Source organism: Mandrillus leucophaeus, unplaced genomic scaffold (assembly GCF_000951045.1).
Source record: "Mandrillus leucophaeus isolate KB7577 unplaced genomic scaffold, Mleu.le_1.0 Scaffold402, whole genome shotgun sequence".
NCBI lineage: Eukaryota > Metazoa > Chordata > Mammalia > Primates > Cercopithecidae > Mandrillus > Mandrillus leucophaeus.
Genome location: NW_012104277.1, coordinates 444126 through 456577, shown reverse-complemented (window position 1 = coordinate 456577; position 12452 = coordinate 444126). Strand labels below are relative to the sequence as shown.

Sequence of the window (12452 nt, the reverse complement as noted above, 5' to 3'; positions counted from 1 at the left end):
AACCTGCGAGGCGAAGACTGTGGTGAGCCAAGAGAGTGCCATTGCACTCCAGCCTGGGCAACAGATTGAGACTCTGTCTCAAAAAAAAAAAAAAAAGTTACCAATGAAGCATAATTTTCATCAGGGAAAAATCTGCCATTATAGTGTATGTACATATATTTGCATATATAAAAAAACTTGATGTATTTACAATAATAAAAGTTTAGTCAAAACAATGGCCATTTTAGTAAAACAAAAATGTTACCTTTAAACTCAAACTCTGAAGTTCAAAGGAAATGAAGCCTCCAATTTAATGTAATCAATTGTCACATCTTCTAAATTTATAGCCATTAAGAAAGAACTTTCCACATAGTATGTTTTCTTTTCTTTTCTTCTTCTTTTTTTTTTTTGGAGACACAGTCTCGCTCTGTTGCCCAGGCTGGAGTGTAATGGTACGATCTCGGCTCACTGCAACCTCTGCCTCCTGGGTTCAAGCAATTCTCCTGCCTCAGCCTCCCTAGTAGCTGGGACTACAGACGCCTGCCACCACGCCCAGCTAATTTTTTGTATTTTTAGTAAAGACAGGGCTTCACCATATTGTTTAGGCTGGTCTCAAACTCTCTGACATCAGGTGATCCACCTGTCTCAGCCTCCCAAAGTGCTGGGATTACAGGTGTGAGCCACCATGGCTGCTGGCCTGTATGTTTTTTCTCCTCTTTTTTTTGAGCCAGGCTCTCTGTCACCCAGGGTGGAGTGCAGTGGTGTGATCACAGATCACTAGGGCCTGAAGCTTCCGGGGTTCAGGTGATCTTCCCAGCTTCCGAAGTAGCTGGGACTAGAGGTGTGTGCCACCTATTTTTGGATTTTTTGTAGAGACAAGGTCTCACTACATTGCCCAGGCTGGTCTTGAACTCCTGAGCCCAAGCCATCTACCTAGGGCTCCCAAAGTGCTATAATTACAGGCATGAGCCATCACACCCAGCATATATTTTAATGAATTGCTCCTAATTTTAAAATATACATTTTAGACAAAGAATCCCCATGAAATACATTTTTTCACATTTTTGAGAAGTAGAGAACTATTGGTTTCATTTGTATCTTCTCCTTTTTTAGTCAATTAATAATGAATAATTATGATGAAAAAATTAGTACCAATAACTACACTTACTAATAAGGATGGGAAAGTGACTTTAAAGTTATTCTAAAGTAGTATTAATATTCATCTACAATTAATTATTGAATTATTATTCCCTACAAGCTAAAATATTGGTTTCATCCTCCACGCTATGTAATTATGACCCTGAAATGTTTGTCTGATTTCTCAGTGTCCTCGCTCAAGCAATCCTCCTGCCTCAGCCTACCGAGCAGCTGGGACTATAGGCGCTCCCCCACCATGCCCGGCTAATTTTTTGATATTTTTTGTAGGGACAGGATCTCACACTATCTTGCCCAGGCCAGTCTCGAACTCCCAGGCTCAAGCATTTCTCTCACCTCAGCCTTCCAGTGCAGGGATTACAAGCAAGTCACTGCCCCTGGCCTCAAATGTTGTCTTTTTTAAGGCGCAAATATACATGCTACTTTTATAGAACAAAAATATAGTTTATGAATCTCAAGAACAAAGTGCATGCTGGTTAGTATCAATTTAAATCAGAACTTGAGAAAAAAATCAGGTATTTACTACAAAATTATAAATTTAAATGATTGGTTTCTTTCCTTCATGAAGCAAAAATAAAGCTCACTTTTCTAGAAAAGACTGTAAAAAGGAGACAGAAGCAAATGACCCTCTACTTCTCTTGTTCTTTCTTTTCTTTTCGAGATGGAGACTCGCTTTGTCACCCAGGCTGGAGTGCAGTGGCGTGGTCTCGGCTCACTGCAACCTCCACCTCCTGGTTTCAATTGATTCTCCTGCCTCAGTCTCCCTAGTAGCTGGAATTATAGGCGCCCGCCACCACACCCGGCTAATTTTTGTTTTATTTTGTGGAGATGGGGTCTTGCCATATTGGCCAGGCTGATCCTGAACTCCTGACCTCAGGTGATCTGCCCATCTCGACCTCCCAAAGTGCTGGGATTATAGGCGTGAGCCACTGCACCTGGCCCTACTTATCTTGTTCTGTGGTATGAAAATTATCCTAAGCTGTAAGATTCCCAAGAAAACTGAAAGAATGGGGACGCGGGTAAGCTTTGCTAACCGTGGCCTTCCCCATCCACCTCTTCCCCCAACTTTTCCCATAAAAGCAACCTCTACTAATAAAACAAAGCATCTTTTACAAGTAGCTCCCTACAGGGATCCTATCTGTCCTTGAGTGCTTACCACAATCTGATTTCTGGACAGCTGACCCAAAGTTTGTTGATTTTACTGATCTTCAGAAAGCCACTGACTGGCTAAAGTCTTATTGGTGAACAGAGTCAAAAATCAGATGCCCCTGCCAAGCTTTACAGAATGAGGAGTTGGACAACACAGTTACGTTTGGCTGCACTGTGGTGAAACATATGAGGTATCTTCTTTTTGTCTTCAATCAGCCACACTTGGGCTGAGTAGCTCTATTACATCTTCAAAAAACTGAGCTCCAGTTCTTGATGGAGACAGAGGAAGGTCATTGAGGAGGTGGTTCAGCTCAAGAGCTAAGTGAAAAATGTCTTTTGATTCAGTCCTGCTTGTGGATAGAAGTCATCTTCGGGATGGAAGAGGGAGTGAGATGACCTAGAGTCTTGAATTGGTGGATCTGCAGGAACAGAAACTAAATACAGTGGAGACCTCTTAACTGAGTAACACCACGAGATGGATTTCCTGACAATGTGCCAATATAGGCTAAATATAAAAATTAATTATGTGCAATAAAAGTGATCATGCACTTGTTTTTCCAGATATCAAATGCATTTGTACCATTTTATGAATACATGTTTTCTTAATAACTGATTATAAAACAATGTAAAAAAAAAAAAAAAAAAACCAAGTTAAGAAAAATAGACCCCTTCGAACAAAAAGCCTATAATTTTGCCTATATGAGTGCCATTTCCTCACGTTTAAAAAGTAGGTTCTCCTTTCAAATGACTTTTTCTCCATATATAAACTACAATCTGTCTACTCCACATAGTGTCAGTAGTAACATACATCAAATTTTAATTTGAGATAGATCTTTCAGGTTTTTTAAATCCCCTAGAGAAATGAAATTCAAATTACACCTCAAGGTACTACTTTAGAATAATCTACCTGCTTACAAATTCTAAGACTTGCATTAACCAAGTTTATTCCTACATAACAACCAGAAGAAGAGTATGTGTCATTAAGTCAGGCAATCTTTAAATGTGAGTAGTGGCCACCTCAAATTTCCCTCAAACTTTGATTTAAAAAAAACTTTAAAGACCCACAACCAGATTACTGTGGATCTAATTTAAATTTTCTACATACATTTATAAGAATTTTGATGAACATTTGATTACTTACAATTTGAATATGTAAATTTACTGTATATACTCTCATAATTATTAGACCAGAAATCAGCAAACCTATGGCCAGTTGGCCAAATGCAGCCTGCCACTGATTTTTGTACACAAAGTTGTACTGGGACACAGCCATGCTTTTTCATTTATGTATTGTCCATGGCTACTTTCATGCTGCAATAGCAGAAAAAGCAGTCATGACAGGGACCACAAAACCTAAAATATTTACTGTATAGAAAAAGGTTGCCAACCCCTGATATAGACAATTATTAAAACATATAATACAATTACTTTAAATTATTTTGAAATGAAACAGAAATAACATGTAGAATTAAAATTAGTTATAGGTCAAACATAACAAATTTACCACAGAAAGAAAACGTAAAGTAAGTCCTAAGAGGACACTCCATCTGGCTTTCAGATTAATAATCTGATCTTTACATATAGAATATATATACATATATATGTAAATGCTATAAAACTAACATTCAAGAATATACAGATACACGCTATGGAACTGTTCATTTAAAAATGGCTAATTTTGTCATGTAAATTTCACCTCAATACATTTTTTTAAAAAATAAGAGTATATGCAGTACTTTACAGATTTCTACCTTTAAGTGGGCCACATCATAGTATAGTGGTTAAATATTTAAGTTACATCTTACCTAATAATGTGGTTTCTCCAAAATCTCTTAGATCATCTCAGACCCTTGTGTATATTTCTTCTTTGCCAGTAGATGGAGACAACACCACTGAAAGTTTAAAAGACATCATTCCCTGTTTAAAGGGAGCTTGCTGGTCTGAAAACTGGGGGAACCCTAACCCAAAGATTTCTTCATTTATTTTTTTAAAAGACGGAATGGCTATGCCAAAACAAGAAATCCAAGGGAATGTACGCAATATTAACTACGGATATCCTAAAAAATTTACTGAAAAGTAACTAAACTCTGTGATACGGTAACTAAATCGTATTAAAATGCAATCATCTCTATAGCTTATAAGGTTCAAACTACCTGCTCTGTGCTCTCATTTAGGCTAAATCATTTATTTTTCAGTTTCAGCAAGTGTAATTCAGAATATATAAGAAAAAGAGTTCTTTGAATTCCACAGAGGTAGATGTAGTACATATATAGTTTTTGAATTAGTCATATATGCTGCTAGAAGCTTTTTATTCAAAATAAGACAACTATCCAGATCCACATGAAACAATAAGGACTTTAAAAAGAGAGTTAAAGCAGAAATGGTTGAAGCAGTAAGAAAAAAAATCAATTTTATGATCATACTGAAGAAAAATGCTCATAAAAGGGAAGAATCAAATTTACCTACTTAAGTTTCTTATTTCACTACTAAAAATTACATAAACAGACCAAAAACCATCTGTAAGAAATTTCAATTTCAAACCTAGAAGCTTAAGAAGTCATCTCAAAATCATTATCTATATTTTTCAATTAATAGCTTTCCTTTCCAAATTCAAAGCCTTAAAGCCATTTTTTTTCAAATGCAATCATGAAAAAAAACCCAAAAGCAAAAAACAAAGAAAAACCCCAACAAGGTTATCAAGCTTAAAAGAGAAAACTAAGATATCACTACACTAGTTACATCTGCCACAAGGACTCCTGTCCTTAAAGTCCACTAAACAAGAACAACCAATTTGATATAAAATGTCTTAAGAAAAATACTTGTCTTAAACCAAACAATAATCAGTTTTGAAAGGGAACAGAAAAATCTTTAAATCTTTTAATTTTATGTATATTTTGCTTACCCTCTGATTATATATCAGGACTAAAATCAGCTTACATAAAAAGTAAATTCAGTATTCAAATATTTATTGCCATAGCTACAATACCTACCCTAGGTTAAAACTAGAACTGACAACTAAAATAAATTCTCTTACAACTCATTACTAGACAAAGTAGGTTAAAGTAGCCATGAACCACAAACTTCTATTTAACTCTTAAATTTCATGGTTTCTGTGAGACATAAACTATTACCTGCCAAGAAAACTATAACCACATTCTAACTGCCTTTAAGAGCACATAAACAACTAAATAGCTTTTCATCATCCACATGGCAAATGCTCTGTGACTCTACTAAGTTAATCTTTAGGCTGGCTCCCTCTTGACAGACAACAAACTTCAATCCCCAATCTTTCAACAACTATTATATAATGCCAATAATGCTAGTTAAATAACAACCTCCAAAACAAAAAGGCACTTTGCAATTTTCAAAGTGTATTCACTTATATTATTAACTCAATCTTATAATAATGGGAAAACCTTAAAGTAAAAACTATGGCCAGCACACATAATCCACAGTGAAATGTTAACGATATTTGTATTTTGCACTGTTACCTGTCCATCAGCACAGATGAGACAGAAATTGCTTAAACTGAAAGGCCTTAAGTAAAACAATAACTAGAAGAGTGTCCTGGAATTCTGAGATTAATTATAAAAGAGATGTACTAAAGTGTAATTTTCACAGACCACATTACTACTACAGGAAATAAAATGATCAACAAGGAATGAGTTTTCTTTGTATTAATTGGATTTTTGGAAAACAAAAACAAAAACACCAGGAGTTAACCTGGCAAGTTCCTCTTGAGGATCTATGATGTCAGTGCTCCTGCCTCCACCTGCTGGCAAACACATTACAAAACTAGCTGAGATCTCAAGGTAAGAAAGTTAGCATTTTTTGAGTAACAAATTAATGTTGTTTTATGTAATATCTAGCATGATGCTAATTTTGTTAATAAATCATTAAAATGTTGATGAAATCCATTATACAGCTACAGGAAAACACATTTAATGTCACATACACAAAAAAATACAAAAGATTTTTTTTATCAGAATGTTATCAGGCCAAAAATCATCAAAAAAATTTGAATTACCTGATAAATGACATCTTGGAAAAGGACTGGAAAAGTAAGTGCTGCATCTTCTAGCTCATTTAGACTACAGTGCACTAGTGTTTCATCCTTAAAATAAAAAACACATATTGAATGAAACAAGATAGTAAAAGAAACTTCAAAGGATAATTTTATGTATTCTTAATCACCAAAAACCTAAAGCGCCCACTCATATGTGGAATTTTACATTTATAATATATTACTATATATGGCACAGCAATTTGGGATAAGAGTTTGTAAAGTCACTAGTTCTCAGGTATAGCTCCTGGGCCAGCAAGCAGAATAAACATCATCTGAGAACTAGTTAGAAACGCAAATGTTAACCTCACTTCTGATGATCAGAAACTCAGGGGAGGGGACGGGTCTCAGCAATCTCTGTTTTGTTTTGTTTTGTTTTTCTTTTTGAGACAGAGTCTCCCTCTGTTGCCCAGACTAGAGTGCAGGGGAGCTATCTCAGCTCACTGTAACGTCCTCCTACTGGGTTCAAACGATTCTCCTGCCTCAGCCTCCTGAGTAGCAGGAATTACAGGTGCCAGGAATCATGCCTGGCTAACTCTTGTATTTTTAGTAGAGACAGGGTTTCACCATGTTGGTCAGGCTGGTCTCAAACTCCTGACCTCAGGAACATTCCTCGGCCTCCCAAAGTGCTGGGATTATAGGAGTGAGCCACCGTGCCTGGCAACAATGTCTGTTTTTAGAAGCCCTTCAGATGATTTTGACACATGCTCAAGTTTGAGAAGCAAGGCTCTGAGTTCTGTAGTTGCCAAACCAACTTTCAGTTAAACCCACATGCATGTTACTTGTTTACAATTAGCAAATGTAAGTGTAGAATCTAATTATTAAAAATATATATTCTGTTCATGTAACTCCTCATCCTCCAACTTTTTATAAAGCATTTTACTTTAAGTAGATGTTTTAGTATCTCACAAATTGTGTTTCATACAATTTCACTAAACACCAGACGATCTGGGCTCACTGCAACCTCCACCTCCCCGGATTAAGCTATTCTCCCGCCTCAGCCTCCCAAGTAGGTGAGATTAGAGGCACACACCACCACGCCCGGCTAATTTTTGTATTTTTAGTGGAGATGGGGTTTCACTATATTGGCCAGGCTGGTCTCAAGTATCTGCCCGACTTGGCCTCCCAAAGTGCTGGGATTACAAGCGTGAGCCACTGTGCCTGACCTAGATAAATTTTCTTTCTTTCCTTTTAAAAGTGAAATGAGATCTCACTTTGTTGCCCAGGCTGCAATGCAGTGGCACAATTGTAGCTCACTGCCACCTCAAACTCCCGGCCTCAAGGGATCCTCCTGTCTCAGTCTCCTGAGTAGCTGGGACTACAGGCTTTCACCATCAGGTTCATTCATTTCTTGTAGAGACGTGGGTCTCACTATGTTGTCTAGGCTGGTCTCAAATTCCTGGGCTGAATAGAGCCTCCCAAAGTGCTGGAATTACAGGCATGAGCCACTGTGCCTGGCTAAAATAAATCTTCTATGAGAACTAAACCACATCTCCAATTATAGGGTACCAGTAACAAATGCTTAATAATAAAATATTTTCCAATATGATATGAGATACATTTTTTACTAATATCAAGAAGTTAGTTCTTTCCCCAATCCCACTACTTCGTTTTACTAGCCTTAAAAAAAGTAAACAGATGGCCAGGCGCGGTGGCTCACGCCTGTAATCCCAACACTTTGGGAGGCCGAGGAGGGTGGATCACGAGGTCAGGAGGTTGAGACCATCCTGGCTGACACGGTGAAACCCTGTCTCTACTAAAAATACAAAAAATTAGCTGGGTGTGGTGGCGGGTGCCTGTAGTCACAGCTACTCAGGAGACTGAGGCAGGAGAAAGGCGTGAACCCGGGAGGTGGAGGTTGCAGTGAGCTGAGATTGTGCCACTGCACTCCAGCCTGGGCTACAGAGCGAGACTCCGTCTCAAAAAGAAAAAAAAAAAAAGTAAACAGATTTTTAAAATGCAAAATTAATAAGAAATCAGATGCAGACGGGAAATGTGACTATATATTAAATTTCATTAGCAAACGATAGGAGATAATCGTTTTCAAAGCTTTTCTGGTACCCTAAAATATCTTTTTTTCTTTTTTTCCCCGAGACAGAATCTTGCTCTGTTGCCCAGGCTGGAATGTAGTGTGACATGATCTCAGCTCACTGCAACCTCCGCCTCCTGGGTTCTAGTGATTCTTGTGCCTCAGCCTCGTGAGTAGCTCGGATTACAAGCATATATTACCACACCCAGCTAATTTTTGAATTCTTAGTAAAGAATGGGTTTCACCATGTTGGTCAGGCTGGTCTCAAACTCCTGGCTTTCTGCCCAAAGATCGGACTCCCAAAGTTCTAGGATTACAGGCATGAGCTACTGCGCCCAGCCCCTAAAATACAAATTTTCAAATCACATCAAGACATCATATTGGGGCCACGTGTGGTGGCTCACACCTGTAATCCCAACATTTTAGGAGGCCGAGGTAGGTGGATCATGAGGTCAGGAGGTTGAGACCATCCTGGCTAACACAGGGAAACCCTGTCTCTACTAAAAATAACAAAAAATTAGCCAGGAGTGGTGGCAGGCACCTGTAGTCCCAGCTACTCGGGAGGCTGAGGCAGGAGAATGGCGTGAACCCGGGAGGCGGAGCTTGCAGTGAGCCGAGATCACATCACTGTACTCCAGCCTGGGCGACAGAGCGAGACTCCATCTCAAAAAAAAATAAGAAATTGTGCTTTTGAGACTATTAATAAAAAGTGCATTGGTATAACATACATGCAAAAATAAGAATACGAAAAGGCTTATGGTCTTGCATATGGTTAATTCAGTTGACCCAAATTATATTTGGTCCTTCAGGAAAACATGATCCCAACAAAAGAAGGGGAAAGCTAACATAAGTATGATTCTAAAAAATAATTTCACCCCTTTATTCTCTCTACTTCTACAGATAATATACTTACCAAGTCTAAAACTAGGGAGAATTCCGGTGTGCTTCTTGTTTTCAATGGAAGAGCAGGTTTCCTATTTAGTTGTTCTTCTGTCAGTGGCGGGACATGTTTGATGAAATAATAGCTATAAATCAGATTTTAAGAAAATTTCAACATTTTACTTTTTATAAATATAAAACATTACCAAGCTCAGCCCATTTAAAAATCTATAAAGCAGTTAACCCAGAAAACGAAACTTAGAAAAGATGTTAATAAAAGTGAAAATATACAAATTAGTTTATCTGTAAATCAGTAACAGCTGTTTTTGTTTGTTTTTGAGACAATCTCACTCTATCACAGGTCACTGTAACCTCTGTCTCCTGGGCTCAAGTGATCCTCCCACCTCACCCTCCCTAATAGCTGGGACTACAGGTGTATGCCACCGTGTACGGCCAGTTTTTGTATTTTTTTATAGAGACGAGGTTTTGCCATGTTGCCCAGGCTGGTCTTGAACTCCAGGGCTCAAACAATCTGCCTGCCTAGGCCTCTCAAAGTGCTGGGATGAGCCACTGCACCCAGCCCCAGTAAAAGTTTCAATACCTACAGGTCACATATCTTGGCAATATACTATTTAGCCACCAATCCACATATATAACCTACTTTCACCATGCTCCAAAAAGGAAAGAAAGAGAAAAAAAGCAACTCACGGGTCAAATACTTCCCAGTCTTCTTCATAGGTGGCCTCCGCATGGGCTGATGAGTAACCACTATCTGGAGTTACTGGTGCTATTTAACACAGTGAAAGACAAAATGTTGCTTTTACTTAATGCTTCATGAAATATACATTTTTACTGCTTCTATGTAAGATCTTCCTAAAGCCTTGTGTATTTTAAAGACAGAAATAATTTGTACACAACACCTAAAAGTCAACTTATTAACATATAGATCTAATTTTAGATCTAAAGGGGAAAATGACCACTATAGAAAAAAAGGAAAACCAGATCATGGCTAGAATTAAGATGTTTATCAGCTAAGAAAAAATCTACTACTTATTACTACAAAAATGTACACCAAAAAATCCATGGTGTTTACATGTAATCACCAAAAAATTTCATGGTGCTCTTATAGGGGTAATAGTGCATAAAATGCCTTGTACATACACACAGTCAGTAAAAGTACACTGAGAACAGACCCAAATGTAGTTTTTATTTTTGAGATGGAGTTTCGATCTGTCACCCAGGCTAGAGTGCAATGGCACAACCTCAACTCACTGCAACCTCCACCCCACGAGTTCAAGTGATTCTCCTGCCTCAGCCTCGTGAACAGCTGGGATTACAGACGCGTGCCACCACGCCTGGCTGATTTTAGTAGAGATGGGGTTTCTCCATGTTGGTCAGGCTGGTCTCAAACACCCAACCTCAGGTGATCCATGCACCTCGATCTCCCAAAGTGTTGGAATTATAGGCGTGAGCCACCGCATCCGGCCTGTGAACAGTCTGTAAAAAGTTCATGAACCCTTTGAAGACTTATTAAAAAAAATTCTATGTTCCCAGGAATCTCAAGACTATGATCTTTTTTTTTTTTTTTTTTTTTGAGACGGAGTCTCGCTCTGCCTCCTAGGCTGGAGTGCAGTGGCCTGATCTCTGCTCACTGCAAGCCCCGCCTCCCGAGTAGCTGGGACCACAGGCACATGCCACCACACCCAGCTAATTTTTTGTATTTTTAGTAGAGACGGGGTTTCACCATGTTAGCCAAGATGGTCTGGATCTCCTGACCTCATAATCCACCCACCTCATGATCTGCCCGCCTCGGCCTCCCAAAGTGCTGGGATTAGATGCGTGAGCCACTGCACCCGGCCAAGACTATGATCTTAAAAAATTAAGAAATGTGGCCAGGTGTGGTGGCGGGTGCCTGTAATCCCAGCACTTTGGGAGGCCAAGGCAGGTGCATCACCTGAGGTCAGGAGTTCGAGATCAGCTTGACAAACATGGAGAAACTCCATCTCTATAAAAATACAAAATTAGCTGAGTGTGGTGGCGCATGCCTGTAATCCCAGCTATTCAGGAGGCTGATGCAGGAGAATCGCTTGCACCTGGGAGGCGGAGGTTGCAGTGAGCTGAGATTGTGTCATTGCACTGTAGCCTGGGCAACAAGAGCAAAACTCTATCTCAAAAAAAAAAAAAAAAGAAAAAAAAATTATTTAATTAAGAAATGCTACTTTATGCAGACATTTTGTTATTTTCTCGTTTTTTGTTTTGAGGTGGAGTCTCAGTCTGTTGCCCAGGTTGGAGCGCAGTGGCACGATCTGGGCTCCGCCAGCCAGAAATCGTTCTTTTAATCTTTTTTTTGAGACAGCGTCCTGCTCTATTGCCCAGGCTGGAGTGCAGTGGAGCAAACACTGTGGCCTTGACGTGGGATCCAGCGATCCTCCTGCCTCAGTCTCCCATATAGGTGGGACTACAGGTGTACCACCACACCTGCATAATTTAAAAAATTTTTTTGTGGAGACAAGAAAGTGTCTCATTATGCTGCCCAGGCTGGTCTTGAACTCCTGGGCTCCAGAGATCCTCCTTCCTCGGCCTCCTAAAGTGCTGGTGAGCCACCATACCTGATCAAAATCACTCCTTAGGAGACTTATTATTTTACTTCTAATTTATAAACAACTTAAAATGATCAAGAAGTAATTCTATATTGCATGCCATTGTTCATTACCAGTTTGAGCTAAGAGCTTATCTTTTGACAGAGCTTTTGACAGAGCTTTAGAAATTATGCTGGGAATTTTCTGGTTGGGCGCGGTGGCTCACGCCTGTAATCCCAGCACTTTGGGAGGCCAAGGTGGGCAGATCACGAGGTCAGGAGGTTGAGACCATCCTGGCTAACACAGTGAAACCCTGTCTCTACTAAAAACACAAAAAATTAGCCAGGCGTGGTGGCGGGCGCCTGTAATCCCAGCTACTCGGGAGGCTGAGGCAAGAGAATGGCGTGACCCTGGAAGGCGGGGCTTGGAGTCAGCCAAGACTGCTCCACTACACTCCAGCCTGGGTGACAGGGTAAGACTCTGTCTCAAAAAAAAAAAAAAAAAAATCATGCTGGGAATTTTCCAAGACAATAACTATAACTTAAATGTAAGAAGACAAAGGTAGGCCGGGCGCGGTGGCTCAAGCCTGTAATCCCAGCACTTTGGGAGGCCGAGACGG

The 12452-nt window shown here is 39.4% G+C and overlaps 1 protein-coding gene across 3 annotated transcripts in view; it reads right to left on the bottom strand.

The window, feature by feature from the left end:
- The window catches only part of CTDSPL2 (CTD (carboxy-terminal domain, RNA polymerase II, polypeptide A) small phosphatase like 2), a 123640-nt gene that overhangs the window by 24315 nt on the left and 86873 nt on the right, over positions 1-12452 (bottom strand). For all 3 annotated transcript variants that reach the window (XM_011992081.1, XM_011992083.1, XM_011992082.1), the window contains exons 6-8: positions 9963-10041; positions 9289-9400; positions 6311-6397 (exon numbers count right to left, since the gene is read on the bottom strand). In XM_011992081.1, the coding sequence (XP_011847471.1) occupies positions 6311-6397; positions 9289-9400; positions 9963-10041 (278 nt within the window). The remainder of the gene's footprint in view (positions 1-6310; positions 6398-9288; positions 9401-9962; positions 10042-12452) is intronic.